The sequence below is a fragment of the Calliphora vicina genome, chromosome 2 (assembly GCF_958450345.1).
Source record: "Calliphora vicina chromosome 2, idCalVici1.1, whole genome shotgun sequence".
Taxonomy (NCBI): Eukaryota; Metazoa; Arthropoda; class Insecta; order Diptera; family Calliphoridae; genus Calliphora; species Calliphora vicina.
In genome coordinates, this window is record NC_088781.1 from 111,044,667 (window position 1) to 111,066,000 (window position 21,334).

The window sequence follows — 21,334 nt, forward strand, 5'->3', positions numbered from 1 at the left end:
CAGACTGTGGGATGTTCACACTGTTTAGTGTCATTGGTGGACAATTTCCTCTCCTAAGTGAAAACGTTACATGCTTGCTTTTAATTTCGTTCACTTGTATTCTCCAATTTTTTAACCACGTCTCCACGTGCCTGAGATAATTATCAAGGTTTCTAGATGCTACATTTATGTCCACATGAGAACTAAGAATTGCAGTGTCATCTGCAAAGGTGGAAATGGTTAATTCTTCGGGCTCGGGCAAGTCTGAGGTGTATAATAAGTACAGGGTTGGTCCTAGAACACTTCCCTGAGGTACAACAGCATTGATCGCATAGTCGCTTGTCACATAATCGCCGTATTTTATCCTAAACAAGCGATCCGATAGGTAAGAATCTAGTATTTTGTGAGTTCTAGAAGGCAGTAGGCATTCATGGAAGGTGTAATTAAATCATAACCTGCAGACTTTCTTAGTTTAAGATTGTCCTTTATGATCGTCTGAACATCTTCTATACTAACATTGATTAGTTCGGAGTCTGTTCCTATCCGAACAGGTAAATCCCCCAACACAAAATTATTTGATGGGGGGTTTGGTTGAAACACATTACTTAAGTGTTCAGCGAAAACTACGGTTTTATCCTTTGCACTACGTGCCCAGGAACCATCAGATTTTCTTATCGGACTTTGACCCTCTACCAGTCGCTTAATATTCATAGATGCCTTCCAAAGGGAGAAGTTTGTGTGCTTAGTACTGGTTAAACTTTCAATATAGTTTCGATTTCTGCGATCCTCTTCAGACTGAAGGGCTCTTTTTAATTTCTTGCTTGCAATGGACAGCCTCTGCTTAGCAGCAAGGGATCTGTTGTGTTGCCAATCTCTTCTACATCTACATTCATAGTGAATTAAAATCAAAAAAAATGATTCACTTACAGCTCTGGTAACTAAGCACTGATATATATCTATTTGTTGAAATTATGATAACTGATGGCACAACTCTTCCCATCTATCAAGTACTTTTTTGACCTTTCGCGTTTCGGTAGTGAATTAACCTCTTTGAATAAAACCTGCGGTGAGAATTGCACATATCAGGTGGATATTGGGGTATCAAAAGAACTGTTCGGGAGTCAACACTAGACCAACCATGTTTTCAAAGACAAAATAATTTAAAATTAGCTTCTTCTATCCAGACCACCTGCTTTTGACACGTCTTCACGTTTGTCTTTATTAATTTGTGAAGAGTATTTTCTAATTAGGATTTATATTTTCAGCTTTTTCTCAAAATGTTAGTTGCAGTCTTTCTTTTACCCATATTAAAATAATGTTGATTTCCTCCTGGTGGTTTGTTGCCACCTTTTTTGGATGGGTTGTCCAATGTTGATCAATTTTATTACAAATGTTAAGAGATGCCGCCAATTCTACAATTTATAGTTTATATACATTTTATATGGATTAATTTTTGTTTTTAAATTCAAAACAATTTATATAATGGGGCGACTCAAACGGTGTGCTATTAGGTCATATTGTTATAATGTTCTAATGTATTACGATAGTCTTTATAACTCCTTAACTAATCAAGTCTCCATCGAAATTATTTTGCACGAATATAGTAGAGAGTTTAGGTGTCCTCATGTTCTTTTTTAATACACCACCATAGTGGGGAGGGTATAATGCGTTTGTGCAGATGTTTGTAACGCCCAAAAATATTAGTCTTACACCCACCTTAAAGTATACCGATCGACTTAGACTCACTTTCTGAGTCGATTAAACGATGTCCGTCCGTCTGTCTGGCTGGTCGGCTGGTTGTCCATGTAAACCTTGTGCGCAGAGTACATGTCGCAATTTTGAAGATATTTCGATCAAATATGATACATATAATTTTTTCGGCCCAAGTACTAAGCCTATTGAAACTGGCTGAAATGGGTTCATTATTTCACATAGCCCCCATACAAATGTCATAGCTTCCGAAAATCACTTCAACGTGCATAAATCGCTTAAAAATGATGGTATATACACAGAATTCAACATAGTTAAATTTATTATAGACATAAATCACACGACCTAACTTCATGGTGATAGTTGGTCATAGTATGTCGGGCTTGACCGACCATACTTTCTTACTTGTTTTGAATTTGATTTGAGAAACCCTGTCTAGTAAATTTCATTAATATCGAAGATGGCAAATACAAAAATAGCAGTTTTCTGTCCGATTTGATATGGATTCTCCCATAAATAAAAATAAAATGTCGTTCATTGGTAATTGCGTCAGTTAAGAACGGCTGGACCGTTCTTGAACCATTTTTTTAAATCTTCCTCATTGTCCAACTTAGGTTTTTACGGAAATGAAAATTGACCATGCCTACTTTTACGTCCACTTTTACGATTTGTGTAAAATCGGAAAACGGCTGCACCAATATAGCTAATTTCTTTAAATGTCCGTAGTATTCCAATTCATGTTTTTACTGAAAGAAAAATTGACCACGCCCACTTTTTTTTGATGTGTCTAAAATCGCAGATTTTTCTAATTTTTTTTAAGTTCGCAATAGTCCACAAAAGATTCTTACAGAAAGAAAAATTGTCCACTAATACTCCATATTTAATAAATCTTCGTTGATCGATCGCCATCAGCAACATTTATCAGATTTTCTGAAATGTGACGGAATGATGAATTTGGCCGAACGCTGCTATACACCGAAATGCCAATCAACCGTCAACGAAATTTCAACGGTGGAAACAAGGAAATCCAGTTTCAGGTTTGTGGAAGAAACACAAATTGACTGTGAACATGCGTGCTGAGCTGCAGAACGATCAATCTGGAGAAATATTTTCTATGCAATTGCTGGACTTTTACAATGGCAAAATCCCGGTTGACATTTCGACAGGCTGCATTTAATTTCCAGTTACTTTCTGCCAATTCACCAATGTTTCCAAACATTGCACAAAATTACAAAAATTATCATCGGTTGAGCAAACGTGCTATATTGGCTGCGAAAAATATTGATATCGACGAATTGAAGTTTAATATTCAAATATAATTGCTGTTGAATTGATGGATTCTGTTCCCTTACTTCCCAAGATGATGTCGTCAAGTATGCAACCGAGTTTTAAAGTCGGATCGGTAATCTTTGTAATGGTTGACTGAACATCGATCTTTCAATTAAAATGTAAATTAAACACCATTATTATTATCAACATCATTATTGTACATATTTTCAAATCAAATGTAATTCAATCATAGCCCAAACTATAGAATAAACGCATAGAACGGAAGGAGAGAGTAAACTATTACTCTCTTTTCACACATGCGGGTGATACAAACACAAAATACATTCTCATGAATTAGATTTCTGACACAGACTTAGGTTTTTGGCTCTCAGTTACCTATCTAGTTGTTGTCTATGCCCCAAACCTATATAAATAAAAATTATCATTCAAAAAAACGTATTTTTTACTTTTTTTTACCAGGGACCATAACGGATGTAAATGATATCAAAAAGGTTATTTTATAACGGTTATTTTGAGACTTTAAAATTAAATATCCATCTGAGACAGCAAAAATTTAAGTTCGCAAGAATTTCTTTAAAAAAAGAGTTTTAAATAGCCGTCATAAAAAAACTCATTTGAGAAGTTTTATTTTTTCCGCCAGAAAAAAAACTCATTTGAGGAGTTTTATTTTTTCATTCATAAAATAAAAGTCAGTTGAGCTGTTTTATTTTTCCCGTCAGAAAATAAAAATCATTTAATGTAAATTAACACCTAAAACTTGCCGCTGCAGCGGCAATGATCATTACAATTTGTAAAGCAACTTGCATTGCAATTGAATATATTGTAGTAAAATAAAATTATGTGGGATTTTAATGTTTGATTCCTATTATCAAATTGTTGTTTTTTTTTTTTCTTAAACAAATAATTAAACAAAAAGAGTTTTATTTTCTGATGGCAAAAATAAAACTCCTCAGAGTTCTTTTATGAAGGCTATTTAAAACTCTTTTTTTAAGAGTTTCATGCGAACTTTTATTTTTACGTTGATTAATATCAACATAAATTCTGATAAATCTCGTCAATACGACTCTTACATATTGAGTTATTGATTTAAAAATTTCTGGATAACCGTTATTTGCTTTTACACATTAAAACAGCTTCTCACAAATCGAACACAAATTTTTTTTCTAATTTAAGCAGAACAACGTCTGTCGGGTCACTAAATATCATTATCTTAATACAATTGCAATATGTTTTGTTATTGCAAGTTTATTCACTCTATTAAATTTGCAATATATTTCAATATATAATAAATTGTTTAAATTTGTATAGTGCAGAAATTCAATAAAGGACTTATATTTTTTTTTATAAGCCCAAATGATTTTTGTCGAAACGTCTGTCAATTAATTTATCTTTGAGCTTTTATTTACTTCTGAGCTTTTATTGTGGTTTATTTTTCTTTTAAATTCTAAAACACACAAAGATTCTTAAACAATTTTGTTGATGTCTTAAATTGAAATGTGAGAATAAGTACAAAAGAGTATAATTGTATGTAATTTTATATACAATATATTCGAGAAAAAAACTTAAAATCTCATTTCAACTTTGTTTACTTATCATCATGTGTAATTAAAAGATTAAAGTTTTATTTTTTTCATGTTTTCATTTTGTCAGTCAGTTTGTATTATTTTCGCAAATATAAAATAACAAGAAGAAAAAAACATGTTTATATTTTTATTTATTTACATAAGCTATTTTTGCTTTTTGAAAGTCTATTTTAATCTCAAAAAAAAACAAAAGTAATGCGATTTAATTTAATTTATTTAATTAAATATTGTTATTTTAAGATGGATAATATAATGCTTTTATAAAGTATAGTTTAAGTAGAATTATGTTTTAATTTAATTATGCAAATTGTTATAATGTTAAAGGATTCTAAACATAATGATGTCCTTAGGCGTCATTAATATATTTAAATATTATATTCTAATAAAGCAAATTTATAATTAATTTATAACTTATTATTTAAATTCGTTATTAGATGCTTCATGGGTGCTCTACTTTTCCACTTGTACGTATGAGTGTTGAATAATTTTTTCTAACCATTAATATAAAGTATACGCTTCATTTAACTTGAAAATACTCCCAAGTACACAGTTTTGTACAAAAATCGGTAATACTTGTGTTTGATGTCGTCAGAAAGGTAACTTAAATGGGGTTCTTTGATAAAATTTAACTTAAAGACTGAGATCGAAAAAACCTTAACACACGTTTTTCATTAAAACTTTTCACCCAAGTATTATTTGATTTTTTTTTATCAAGTTATCTTTGTAAAGCGTGTCAGTTATCATGCTTAATGTCAATTATATTCATTTGTGGTAAATCTGATATAAATGAGTGACTAGAAAAAAGTGCTTACTAAAATTATTAAATATTCTCAACAAAACTCAACAGGGTCCTACAAAAAGTTGGCCAAACAAGCAAAGGTCTGCCGTCAAACTGTTTCCAATGTTATTAAACAGTTTCGGGAGAATTTGTTCGTTAATAGAAAACCAGATTCATCTAGAAGGAATTGTGCACATGATGTTTCTAAAGCCAACACATCCGGTAGAAAAGCAGTCCGATTAGCTTAGTACTGGGACCATATTTAAAAACCTACAAGGCTCAAAAAGTTCCTGACAGGAACGCTGCTAAAAATTGTGAGGTCAAAGACAGAGCACGGAAATTGAAGTCAAATTTTATACAAAAAATATTCCTGCTGCATAATGGATGACGAAACGTACCTATGAAATATTTCGGGTAAATATTTTTATGTTGCTGATGCTCTAGGGAATGTTGAAGAAAAGTTTAGGACCCAAAAGCAGAAAATTTTCCCAAAAAGTTCTTGGCATGACAAGCAATATGCAGTTGCAGCAAAAGAGGCCAAACATTTGTTACAAACGGCTCTATAAATACCGAAATTTACATCAGTGAATGTTTACAAAAGAGGATGCTTCCATTCATACGACTTCTTAATGTGTCCACTTATTTTTGGCTTTATTTATCACCCTGTCACTGTTGTAAGCATGGTCTTGAGTGTTACAAGATCAATAATGTGGTATTTGTACCAAGAGAGGTAAATCCTCTAAACTTCCTAGAGCCAAGGCCAGTAGAGAGATATTGGGATCTTGCTAAAAGAGAATTAAAGAGCACAAAAAAGGTATCCAAAAGTGTGGTAGATTTTAAACGGAGATGGACTACCAATTCGAACAAAGTGACAGAAAGTATACAATATTAACAGATTACTGCTAATAAAGCACTTACACTTCTAGTCATTTATTAAATCTTGAGTTTATTATAGATCAATTATAATGACCAATTGTGATGTTGTACGATTTCAGATATCCTTAAAAGCGAAAATATTTTAAGAAATGTATTATCTTTTAATTGTTTTTCTGAAGCGGGAGCCATATTCGACTCACTACGGACCGATCGTCCAAAAACATTGTACCAAAATTTCTAGGTATTTCAATGAACCGGTCGTCATAAAATATGGTCATTTAGAAAACCATAAATAGAAAGTACGTTTCATTTACCACCACTCTGTCAGATCGAAATTTTGATATAATTTCTCATTTAAAAGTTATTTCTATATAAAAACTTGCCTACCTTATTTTTTAAAAAACAAGGTAGCTCCATAGTTTCTTAAAAAACAGAAAAATTAGAAGTTTAAAATAACGTTGTTTCGAATGCTAAGAGAGTAAGAGCGAAATAGAACAAATTCGGATCACAAGCTCTTTGCGTCTAAATTTTTAACGTAAAAAAAGGAAAAAAAGCTCGGCTTATTTTTGATATGTATATGAAAATAAGAGAAAAAAATATTTTTTGAAAAAAAATATAATTTTTTCATAAAATATTTTCAATTATATACCCTAAAATATCAAAACAAAAACTTTTAATCAATTAGCAAATTCATTTAATTTTTTTTCGTATGAAATGACGCCATATTAGGTCGGCCATTTTGAATTTGCTAATTCTGACGGATTCGTAATCAGCGACCCCAAAAACCCCCATATACAAATTTGTGGATCATTTTGTACATTTTTCACTTTTGGCCGGACAAAGGTACATTTGGCCGCACTGTGCGGCGCGTAAAACTAATAAAAAAACCGAAATTCAACAATCGTTTTAGAAATATAAATTTTTTTGGGCAAAAAAAAATAATTTTTTATAAAAACTTCGAAATTTCTGATTTTTTAAAACGGCAGCTACGCTATTAGTTTTTCCAACGCTTATAGAAAACATAGTTCCAAACAAAACAAGCCGAAATCTGTCAATAACTTTTGATTTTATACACAAAAGAAAAAACAAATATTCCCTAATACCATTTTAACATTTTTTTCCCATATTTTTGCAAAAAGTTTTCTATAAATATTTAATTCTTAAAAATTTTATGTATTTTTGTAAATAGGAAGAATTTTCTACATTTTCCACTAGTCAAAATTATGGATTCAAAATCAACAAAATAAATTTTTTCTCCAAAAGGAAATATATAAGGACTTTTTTGGGAAAAACGTAAAAAAACGGCCATTTTTACATGTACCAACTTTGTATGCTTTGTGTAACTTTTTATAGGAACGACAGAACTGTTAGTAATTATTTTTTATAGTATTCGAAATTTTATCGCAAATATTGGTGATATTTTAAAAAACAATTTCGAAACACCGTAGGCCCGACACACAGTGCTTTGTTTAATGGACAAAAATCAAAAACAAGATCATGTCTTTGATGTTAATGAAATTTATATTTTTCAATAGTAAACTAAATAACTCATTCTAATAAATAAATACGTTTTTATAAATATATCTGTTTGTCGTCACTAGAGGTCGCTAAAGTCAGTACATTTTCAATATAAATTTTATGGAGAAAAATATTTTTTTTTTATGGTTTAACAGTTTAATCTGCGCAATTTTTAATAATTACATTTTTTTATTGTAAGCCTGAAATTCTAAAACTTTGTTGGAATATTAGTAAAATAATCTATTTTGATTATGTTTCACTATAGAATAGCCTTAAGTATTATCTATAAGAAAATGTAATCATTAGTTGTCCTTTCGTATGAAAACTATTAAAATTTTGTTTTTGTTTAAATGTATAAATTACCATTTCGTAAATTTTCAATTTGATGGTTTGGGGAAATAGCTCCAGATTTTTGGTTTTTTATAAAATAATACCGTTTTTTCTTTTAAATAACTAAGAAATATTGCATTATTTAACAAAAGTAGTTAAATGGCATAAAGTATTATTAATATATACAATATTTCAGTATATTTAAAAAAAAAGGATATATGGCAGTTATGTAAATCCTTTCTAGAATTGAAATTTTAGTAACTAAATTAATGCTTGGTTCCAAAATAACAAACGATTTTTACGAATTTTTTAAAAAAAATTAAATGTTATACAGAATATTGAAATTTTGATGTCTTGGAATTATGAATATCCTTCCGATGAAATTTTCATAATTTTGCATCTAATATTATAAGAGAACAATAATTTCTGAAAATTTTTCATTTTATTCAGGTTTATAGGTTTTTTTTGATGTATGGCAGCCACCCGAATCCTTGCTGCGATTGTAAAAAAAATTTTCACAAACAACAATAACTTTATTAAAATGATTATAACCAAATTTTAAAATGTTAGGAGCATAACTATGAATTTTATTCAAAATTATATGTTCAGGATATATGAGAGGTATCCGTGTCCTTGCACGGATTTTTTCAAGAATTATATTTTTTCTTAATCTTACCAAATGGTAATATTCTACTAATTTTTATTCGTCTGCTATATGAAAACAAAGCACTGTACGACATATCTAAAAAACTAAAAAAATATCGAAAAAAATAAAAAAAAAATAAATAAATAAACCTAAATAACTCTTCACCTCAAAGTGATAAACTACGTATATATATACATCGGATCATAAATAGATTTTTTGTGATTTTTTTTAAAAAATGCGAGACTCGCGTGTAATTTTGCCAATTAAGCGCAAAGAGCTTTATTTACAACTTTGTTATCTTTGGCGACCCCATTAAAATTTTCCGTCAAAAATTTTCCTAGAATATTTTTTGATTTTCTCAAAAACAGGGTCAAATTGAGCCCTAAAGATCAAAAAAATGAAAACTTTGACCCACTGTAAAACAAAATTCAGACCAGCTGGACTATAAGTTTATTCCACAAAAATGATTTACTCAACATGCTCTTTCAGAATTAAAGGGTCACTATTCTGTTCCAATCAAAAAGTCTCAATTTGTTGGACAGTGTAATTACATGGTTGGTATTAAATACTTTAAAAGTAATTATTACACATTTTTCATCAATTACTGTCAATTTCAATTATATTTTACCCATTACATGTAATTTGTATTGAATGTATGACATGAAAATGTGAAATTTTTTTCAAAATTTTGGCATTTATTTTGAAACATTGATACAATATAAATTTATTCAAAGTCGTGGTCATTTTAAGCTATGACTTTTACCCATCATTCTGGCGACGTATTTTTCCGAGCCAATAGAACTGCTCATCTTTTGAGGCCAAGACCGAATCAAGCCAATATCGGATGTTCTGTTACAAAGTGAAGCGTATCCCAAAGAGAGATCGTTCTGCTTCGATCGGTAAAGCAAAACTTCCACTTTTTAACAGGTTTTTCAACATGTGGCCGAGTGTTGTCATGATGGAATATTAAAGTTTTATGTCTGGCTGAATATTCTGAATTAGTTGTATTCGGTCCCTGTTATGGTCTGGCCAGATTTCAGCAGCTAATAATAGATATGAACCTTTTGGTCCCATTAAATATAGAACATTACCTTCCCTGCTTTTAGATGAACTCTGCTGTTCTTGTTGAGTTTGACAAGTGTTTCCGAAGCTGAAGGGTATTTTAGTTACAACAACGCCGATTATAGAACTCTTACTTGTTTTCTATTCAGTAATATCTGATAAAACTTCTTTCAAATATATATTTCCCAACTATTTTATCTCCATTATAAGTATTTTCTTGTACTAAGTATATTTTTGCAATTCAATTGTTCGAATGCGTATTAAAAATTATTTTTCTATTTTTGAAGAGAGAATTATTCGCCTGTAAGAACTTATTTTATTTCATTTTATTATCACACACACCAAATGGTATTATTCTAAACATTAAAAGAAAAAAGTGTGTGCTTCTATTTGAGTGCCAGAAAAAAATAAAGCAAAAATATTTAGATTTCATTCTTAGTTTTGTCCAACTTTTTATCCACTTTACTTAAGTATTTTTCTAAAATGTGCTCTTAAATCTCTTGGGTTTTTTAAAGGTTTTTATGCAAATGTTTATTTGTGCAGTTTTACTCCCTCTTTTTGTTAGTATTGTTGTGTTAAAACCATTCAATTGTTATTCTAAAATTTGAAAAAAAACATTTATTTCCGCATTAAGATTCAATAGCTATACTCTCATGGCTAATATCTTATTTAAATATATTTTATATAAAAAGCTAACAACAATAAAATGTGCCATTTCAACAAAATAATTTCACTAAATCATTTCTATTCCAACTAAATACGTTTTGCTTAAAGCCAATTTTCACCCTAAATAAACTCAAATCGGTTACCAGTATAAACAATTTCATAGTTTATTACTTGACAACAATAAAGAAAATTTTTTATAAAACATGAATTTAAAATAAATTTTCCAAAAAATTTAACTTTGTCTACATTTTTCAATGGTACTCACTCGTTTTTGCATGTGTATGTTAAAAATGTTTCACTTTATTTATACGTTAAGTTTAGTTTATTTACATTTTTTAAATTTTTTGTGAAAATGAGGAAAAAAAATTTTGTTTGTAATATTTTTGCTCATGCTAAAGTTACTCAACTGTGACATGTTAGATTTTTGTTAGAGTATATTTGTGTATTGGAGAGCTGAAAAATTGCTAAATATTTAAAGTATAAACGTTTATGTGGGATTTAAACTGTTTTGTTAAATGCTTGTGAAAAGTTGTTCATTTAGGAATGATTAGGATGAAAATTTCTAATGATGATCAGACAAATATGTAAAAAACTTCTCTTTATTACAAAAATTCTAGATATATATATCCACATCAAACTTAAAGAATATTAATAGAATCTATTTAAAGAATCCATGTAAAAGCGGACAGCAGTTAGATTTACCATCTCCAAATTTATTGAAATTTACCACATACATAATATATACAATATGTTCCACATATCATTGACTTTCTCAATGGAAACTAATTCCGATGTAAAAATATCGCGATTTGAAAATTGAAAAATATGTTAAAATTTTCATACTGAGACTGATCGAAAAAATCTTAACATACATATCTACATATATAAAAATTAAATGGTCCATGTATGTAATGTCATCACGTGAGAACGGCTGGAGCTATTTGGCTGATTTTTTATATTTATTTTAAATTCATGAATGAGGGTATATATAAGTTTGTCATTCCGTGTGTAACATTGAGAAATATTCATCTGAGACCCAACAAAGTATATATATTATTGATCCTTATGAAATTCTAAGTCGATTGAGCCATGTCCGTCTGTCTGTCTGTCTGTCTGTCCGTCTGTGTAAAACACGCTCACGTCCAAAATACGCAAACAATATTATTATAGTCCTAATCAGTTTGGTATTGAAAATCAGCGAAATCGGTACAGTGGAACCAAAGTTATGTATTAAAATGCGGGACAACCTCAAAAAAAAATTGATAATTTTCACATATTTTTGGACATTTTTTGTAAATATATTGCAGGTAATATCATACAATTTTGCACTCGTCACTTTTATGATAAAAGGAGTAACTCTGGTGAAAATTATAAAAATCGGTCCAAGATTTCTCCTAGCCCCCATACAAATTTCTTCCCGAAATATGGTTCTATGGTCTATAAATGCCTACAGAATAGGAATATCCATATAAAATTCAGCAAAAATAAATTTCGTGGTAAAAAAATTGTATTACACAATTTTTCGTGGATCGGCCCATATTTGACCATAGCCCCCATATAAAGTACACTTCCGAAAATCTCTTAAATAAGCATAAATGTCTTATTAATGTCGCTATCAAGTTCAAATTCAATATAAATAATCCCCGTATATACCAAAATCGCCGTACCTAATTCTGTGAAGATCGGCCGATAATTGGTTATACCATATAAGGACCACTTCCGTAAAACACAATAACCTACATAAATATCTAAACAATAACAATATCAAAAAAAAATTTCACACACATCCGTAGTTTATATTTAGAAATCATACTACTGGATTTTGTGAATATCGGTCCATATTTAAATCACTAAAATCTTCATAAATTTCTTACAAATATAGTTATCAGGTTGAAATTCAAAACAAATTTATTCAATATATAGAAAAATCGATGTACCAAATTTTATGATGATAGGCCCATAATTGGTCATAGCCTCCATATAAGAACCACTTCAGGAAAACACATTAACCTGCACAAATATCCCAAAAAAATCTATACTGAAACAAAATTTTAAACCGATCAGTAATTTGTATCCAAGAATCGTACTACAAGATTTTTTAAATATTGGTCCATAATTCGGCATAGCTCCCATATAAGATCCACTCTTTGTTAATAGCGTTGTTTATATGAAATTCTACAAAAATAGCCCTTAAATACTTAGGACCATAATAGGTCATAGCAACCACATATTAAACCAAAATAGTACACAGATCAGTAATTTGTATTCAAAAATCATAATACTGAATTTTGTGAATATTGGTCCATAATTGGCCACAGCTCTCATATAAATACATAAAAATCACGTAAAAAAATTTTATGACAATCGAATCATAATAGGTCATAGCTCCCACAAATATTTTGAAATTTGTCTAAATATATTTGTATACCCTTCTTTTATACTCTGTTTCTTCACTTGAGGTTAAAAGGGAAAAATGTTGATCCAAACGTATTAACTAATTACTAAGATCGCCTGGTGGCCGAAATTCGACCACTTTTAAAACGCTTTTTACCACTTTTATGGAACGAATTTTTTAATATTTTTTGCACATTTACAGAAAAAAACCTTTTCAACCATATATGTTTTATCAATATTGGTGGAAAATAACATACTTAAAAGTGTACCACAAAAAAACGTGTGGCCTATTTATATATAAGATTAAGTATATAAATTGTTAAATTTCATTTCATGAGGTCCAGACTTAAACTCGACAACACTTCCTCTTTGCGCATGTGAAATTTCATTAAAATCAGACTAAGGGTTTAAAAGTTACAGATTTATTTCCCTCTTTTTTTTCTCATAACACTGTGCGCCACTTTGACACTCAGATATTGTAGATCGTTTAACCCAGTTCCAACAAACTGTTTACGGTTACCTATGTAAGAAAATAATAATTTACACGAAGATTTAGAAAAATTAAATTTAGACTACAATTTCTCAATTAAAAGACAATAATTAACTGTGTCAAACGTTCTAATAGGAATTTCAGTTATAAATTGCTGAATTAGATACAATTTTTTGTACATTTGAAATAAAATATCTTCTGCGTAAACTAGTATTTCTAACAATTGTTATATTATTTCAGTTGTTATACCATCATTTTAGGTGGAGGGTATTTAAGATTCGGCACGGCCGAATATAGTACTCTTACTTGTTGATCATTCTGATTTGACTTGGTCTTGTATGCGATGATGTTCAAAATTTGTCACGTTAATACGCATCGATTCCGTTTTTTTATGTTAGACTTCAAGGATTCATACGTGAGAAAATTTTCCCCGGAATTCCTGGGAATTGTCGGAAATTTCTTTATAATTTCTACGTACTGTGACTGGTAGCATTTTCCATCACGTGTACACAATTAAAGTGAAAGGGTGAAAGCACACAGTTTTGTCAGTGACTTTTTCACTTAGTTGATTCGCGTGAAGTATTCGGCACGTAGCATTAGTATAAAGTCACCTTTACAAGCGAGATCCTGCCATATTGCACTGTGTTTTAGGGTATCTAATGCCTTCTCAAAGACGATAAATGTGACATAAAGATGTGATCTCCATTCCACTGACAGTTCTACTACTATTCTTAAGCTGTTGACATAGTGTAAGTATGATTTATGGGGGCCAAATCCTTATTTATTACATGAGCAATGTTATGAAATTTTTTTTTGCAAAATATTTTGATTATTTTACAATTACTAACATTTGCTTAGAAAACATTTAAACAGTATGTTGGTTGATACTACTAGGTGTTACTTCCCTCATTATAGCATGCTACAGATTTATATTTTTTTTTTTGAAGTCTATCAATTCTCTCACTCAATTAGTGTAGGTATGTACTTATGTTTGTAACATTGAAATTACACTCACTGAAATCATCAAATTCATTACCATATATGGTAATAACTTTGGTTTCATAAAATTATTACTTTTTGTCTTTTTCTCACCTATGACCAAACAAATATACATACCATTGTCTTTTACACTCCTATTACATATATTAATTTAACAACGCATTTTTTTGTTCTAAAACGCACTTAATCATCTCATTAAAACTTTCAAATTCATTATCAAAGTGACCGTAAAGACAAAAAGTCAAAGTGAAGATAAGTGTTTTTCTTAAAATTAATAATTTTGTTTAAATTAGTGAACATTGATTGATGACAAACAGAAAACAAAGAATTTATAAATAATATAATTTTATTAAAGGAAAATAATAACCTAAATATATTGTGTTAATAAAACAATAAATAAAAGACATTGACAACAATTTTCTATAAGAAAATTATTCTAACAATTATCTAGTGAAAATTTCGTTTATAACACAAGGTGAGAATTTTATTTCATTAGAAAAGCATGTGTCCAAATATAATATAGGCTTTTTATTTTTATTCCTCAAAGGAAATCATTTTCAATTTGGTCGTGGATTTCTCCTCGACCCAAAAATCATTTGGAAAACATCAAAAGTCTGGTTCAGTACCCAATTTCCAACTCGTGGTGGAAGGTTTCCACATAAACCACACGTTTTATTAGTGAGACACCAAAATCTACCGTCTTCAGCTTCACCATGTGATCATTGGTCATAATCCAGAATTTAAGAAAAATCACATTTTCACATACAAAAACAAAATTCTTTTAAAATACCTAAATTTGCTAAAACTTTGCTAAACTAATTCAAAATTTCTAATTAATAATACATAATTGAGATTTTCATATAAAACTACATACATATATTCTAAAACTTAAACTAATCATGCACTTAAAATAGCCTAATTTTTCATAAAACACGTTTTTAATAAAACACACAAATTCAATCTAACTTATATTTAAAACTATTATTGCACAACATTACTTAATTAAACCTAATTCATCATTTTTTTAAACAAATTAATATTATTTAAACAAAACTACAAAAATAAAAATCTGATTGTGAATTAATATTATAACTTAACTTTAAACTATAAATTTGTGTATTACTTTAATATGTAAAAACATTTAAAAGTATTCATAATCAAATATAAAAACATAACTAAAATACAATATAAACATAAAAAAATTAATTAAAAGATGAAATAAAACAACTATATTTACTTAAAATTAATATTAATTATCTATACTTTTAAATGTTTGAATTTGTATATGAAATCATTATGTAAAATATAACTATAATTTAAATTATACTAACATAATTTTTCGAGTGTAACTTAAAATATCTTTTATATTATTTTATTATTTGCTAAACCTACATCTTAAAATATTTTAATTACAAGAAAAAGTTTTTATTTTAAAAGCAACAACAACATCACCATCATTATGAATTGATTGCTGGGCCCTACAATCGGAACATCATGAAATGGAACACAAATTTTATTTTGGTTGTGAGTAAATTATAAAACCCTTTATTTTTGTAATTTGTATTATTATCATAAGTAATTCTCTTTTATTTGTTGGTTCATTTACCACTTTGTTTCTTGATACTCATTATTTTTTTTCGTTTTCTTTAATTTCTTTCTCATTCATGCAATTCTGTTTTTATGAATGAATAATTATGATCTTTATTTTGTTTACATTATGATCTTTTTATTTTCTTATTTTTTTTTTCAATAAATACTTTTAATTATTGTTATGAAATATAAAAAGATGCAATTTTAATTTTTTTTACTATATGGGAAGGATAGACAATACAAAATGTTTCTTTTGGTAGATAAATAATAATGTCATTTTAGGGACAGAAATTAAATTCAGGGTATGTGTTCTGTCACGGCGTCTGACAGTCTATTGGTCAGTAGGGAGGGAAAAATGTACCCCAATCGGCACAACATCTTGCCATCTCAATAGCTTTGTTATTTAAAATATTTGAAGATTTTTTTTTACACTCTGTGGTAGTTTAAGCAAAAGAGTGTATTATATGTTAAGCGTCTATGAAACCGGGTTAAGAACCATTAATACCACTGAGCTAGCTAAACATCATAATTTTGCCCTTAACCAAGTATTCTAATAAATATTACTATCTTTTCTATCAAGGCGAATCTTCGACAATTTTTGTTATTGTTTTCGTATACGACGCGTAACAGCAATTACATTGTTTACCATACTTAGCATTGACGATAATTACTTAAACTTCAGGAAGAGTTTCGTTACGCCAAAATTTCCTGATGGCTGGTAAAAGAAGCTGAGTACTACAATCTGGTTCTGCTAACAGCAGTTCCATGGATATGTTATCGGGTCCTGGGAATTTATTGTACTTAAGAGATATAATTTCTGCTGATATTTCTATAACTATTTTCGTAGTGCGAGGCACAACATTTGGCCCGGTGAGGTAATTGTGTTAGCATGGATTCATAAAAATCATGCCATTGTTTCAGTTGTTGGTCCCTAGCTGTTATGAGCTCTCCGTTATCATCTTTGAGTAGTTTTCCGCTTGCTGATCTGATGTTGTTCAATAATTTTATAGCTGCCCGGTATGTTTAATGGTCTCTCATTAAACAATTACCCTGTTTAATGAGAGACCAAAAGCAGAGCAAGGGGCCATTAAGGCCTTCCACTTCGATGCTAACAGTGGACAATCACATATAACGTGCTATGGTCTGATCATGTATCTAGTAAAATCTGTACTGCTTTGACCAAAAGCAAGATCATGCATTTTTTTTGTAAAAGTGATATAGGTACTGCTAGAAAATTGACAATTTTTCTTATGCGCCTCTGTAATGTACAAAACGAAAACTCGATGTGAAAATGTTGCAATACCATAAACACATGAGATAAAACCTCCCATTACAATTTACTTGTAAAAACAAATAAAACCGCATTGGGTGTGGGCAGTTTAGAAGAGAGAGGACTGCGGGAGCCATTAAGTTGCTAGCAACAGTCGGATTGGGGTAGTTCGGTCCTTCCCTATCTAAATGCATGTTCAATTACAAAGTCTTTTATAGACTCCCTATTTTGTGTTTGAATAAAGATGTCAGGACCAGGCTAACTAGATTACTTAATACAAGCGAATTTTGCCCCAAATCTAGTCATATTGAAAAGAGATGCTGATGTTAATCGAATAAACTTAATATATGTATCTCTCAATGATGTTGTTCGAGATACTGCCTCGTAACCCTCTCCTGCCATAGTTTCTTAGGCAAATTAAAGAAACCCCGAAATTATATTATCAATTATACATTAAACTATTGGATCCATTAAAAGAAAACACCTGAAGATTTTAAATTAGCATTCCATTATAAAAACTGATTTATTCAACCCATTAAACATAATTATATATCAAAAGCAAATTTATAAAAAAATATTATCTATTAGGAACTAATAATCTTGAATTGAAAAATAATTAGAATAAAATATCACACTATTTGATTCATATTAATAATTATACATAAGTTCATAAAGGGTTAAGAAATAATATTTTTCTTCTTTTAATTAATATTTGATTTTAGGCAAATCAAAGAAACAAAATTCAACATTTACCTCGTTGTTATTGCAAAGAGATTTAATTAAAGAGAAAACAAAATCATGTAAAAGAGTTGCGTTTAATTAAGCATATCATAAAGAATACTGTAAATTAACATAACTTTACTCTTAATTGCATTATGATGAATGTTGTTTCTTAATAAAGATAATGCAAAATTATGATAATAAAAAAATGTTGTAAACGACTTACCGCATCACACCGATCTGATGAAGGCCTCCAACAAGAATTCGTTGATGTGGTTTCGAAGAATTTCTTTTTGATGTGTAATTTAAATATGGATTTGCATTATTTTGTAGATTGCCATTTAAGTTAGTAATAATTCATAATAACTAAATATATGTTAGTTGTTTAGATAGATAGATTGTGCAATATTAGATTTTAGTAGAACATAGATTAATTTAGATTTTTAAGTTTCTTCTGTGATATTAAATTAAGATTATAAATTTAAACAAAAATCTTCAAAATTTGCCAACATTTTCATTCTGGAAAAACTACAATTTGATTAACAATAATCACATTATTTAATTTTTGTGTAATATTTAGACTTTTTAATTCATTTCATTATTGTATCAAATTGTAAGTTTTAAGAAATTATGTTGAAGATTTTAAATTAGTAATGTTTTAGTTAAATTTAAATTTTGTTTTTTTAAAATAGTTTGTGATATTAGGTTAAGTTACATATTTGAAAAATTCTGATTGATGTTTAATTATGCAAAATTTTGAGGCTTGTTTAAAATGATTTGTTTAGGTTAATTTAGTTTTAAGACATTTTGTTTTAATTAGGTTATTTTAGTTTTTAACAAATAATTTTCATAATTTTAGGTTACTTTAGTGTTAATTAAATAGGTTTAAGAAATTTAGGTTATATTTGAGTTGAGCATGGATTTTTAAAAGACTTTTGGTTAACAAATGTTTAAATCATATTGTTAATATTTTTATATTTTGTTGTTAGAATTTTTGGCAAACCTATTATGTAGACTTTTGTTAAGCTTTTGTTCGTTATCCGGATTATCTTGCAGAGTAATATTTTTTCTTATCATCTGATTGTTGTCTTTACTTGGTTAGAAATCACGTTGACAATTTGGATACAAGCTCCAACAATTTCCACTTTTTCACGAGAAATGATGTTTAATCGCTTATATCTAATGTTTAAAAATTGTGTCACATTAGAATTTAGAAATTTGTATATGATGGAACAGAATATAGTTACCTAATCTTCCAAAGATGAAAATTGTAGAGATCAAGATTGCCAAATGTTCTTTCAAGTCTTAGGCCAGAATGCCTCTTACAAAACTACGAGACATGAAATGAAAACGTGATCCAGTAATGTTTTTCGAGACAAAATGCTCTATTTCCAAAAATTATTATTCAAAATCGTTTAATATTCGAAATGAATTGAATTGAATAAAAAAAATATTACCCGATATCTGGATTGTTAAATTTTTTTTAAATTTTAATTGCAGTTGATATCTATTACACTTTATGTAATTTGTTAAATAGTCTTTTCAAAAGCAGTTAACACGTTTTAGGTTTTATTACGTTGAAGTTAAAAAGCCAAAAGAAAGACGCAATTCAATTTTGCATTAAAAGTCGATTTTGATTCTAGAAATTTCAGAATACGGTATTAAGAATGGTAGAAGAAGAAGTATATAAAATATTGTTGTATGCAATTAGTATTAAATCGTTTGTTAATACTTTGTGGATATTACTTTTTGTTACTAGTGCTAAAAAATCGCTAAATAAAAATCACCATCAAAAATATTATATAGGGTATGTAAAGCAATTAAGATTGAAACAGAAAGTTTTCAGTCAATTGAATTAATTATTTTTTTTATTGTATTTTAAAATTGTAATTATATTTTATAATTTAATTAATTTAATGTATATCCAGATATTTTTGTTCATGCTTAACAAATCTAAAAGTGACTGTGAATGATAATGCAGTGCATCTGCTATAAAACCTACCACAGCAAGAATAATGAGAAGTATATATTAAGATAAAAACAGGAACAAAACAAAAGCTGAATACATCTGTTAAAATTACAAAGTCAAACAAAAACAAATGTGTAAAAAATTTAATAAAATTGATTGCTTAATAAAAACTAAAATCAAATAATCACTCGACATAATTATACTCAAAATTGTGGGTCGTGTCAGCAGAATTACTCTCTTATAAGGTATGTAAAATTTTCTTGTTTTAAGTTTACGAATGATCATTAAACAAGTTAATTTGCATTTATATTTTTCAGACCAGAGGTTTTGAAAGTCTACTCTTGGGAATTTTGTACTTCTGAGGACTGATGTTACAATCTACAAAAAATATAAATTAAGCTGGTATTTTTATAAACAATTTTAATATAAAGAGCATAGATTAAATTCTTTTAGTAAATATTTTGTATTTTAAGCAAAGCAAATGTGATATATTTGTATTTTATTTATACACCATTTCCAAATGAAATAAAATTACTATTTTGCAGAAGTAACATAAACATTATGTTTTCCAACGACCATTACACCTCCCAATTCGCCGTTTATTAGCCGGCTCTAGATAAAAAGTCCTAGACTAAATACACTCCCATACCTATCCTTGACTCGAAACATTTTCTCTGTAATCATTCACGAACACCCCTGATAATATGGTGAATATAGGTAAGTATATTCTGATTTGAATTTAATACACGTTAAATTTAGAAAAATTCTTAATATTTACTAAAGCCTTCTTCTATGTTATAACTTAATATTTGACCCCACTCTCCCAAAACTTCTTTAATCAAATTGACTGACCTGTCTTACTCCAAAAACTATTTAAGCATAAAATTGATAGCAGCTCAAAACTTGTCAAACCAACTAAATGACCTCCAATCCCATTCATTATTATTATTTCTACTTAAATTGCTAAACATTGTGATTTATCATAATATTATCATCATAGTTTCTCTCCCACTTACTTGTACGAGCAAATCCTTAAACACTAAAGGAAAAGAAAGAAAAAACTTTATCATTCATTTATTTTCTCTCACTCGGTCGCTCGTTCGCTAATACCCTGTGGTTATTAACACTCATAATTTTATTACAAAACTTTTATAACTAAACAGCAGCAACAAAAAAAAATTAAATGAAATATATAAATTATATTATCCTTTTTTTAAGCTCAACCACAATATTATTAAGAAAAAGTTGTCTCGGTATAAAAAGAGTGGAGTAAAATAATAAAGGATACTCATGCAAACAGATATTCATACCAACACTCTTAAAAGAAATGACAGTAAGTTATAAACAGAGAGACAGACAGATATACACAACAAAAAAGTTTTGTTTATTGTTATGCATGACACCAACTTCATTGAGAATCTTGAAATTGTCAGAAAGTGCGGAAAAAAATAATACTTTTGGTAC

General features: G+C 28.9%; 1 protein-coding gene across 1 annotated transcript in view; it reads right to left on the reverse strand.

Annotated features, from left to right (window-relative positions):
- Positions 1-372: 372 nt before the first annotated feature.
- LOC135950789 (uncharacterized) overlaps positions 373-21,334 on the reverse strand; it is an 82,331-nt gene continuing 61,369 nt past the window's right edge. Inside the window, exon 4 of the mRNA XM_065500316.1 lies at positions 373-862. Within this exon, the coding sequence (XP_065356388.1) occupies positions 373-862 (490 nt within the window). The remainder of the gene's footprint in view (positions 863-21,334) is intronic.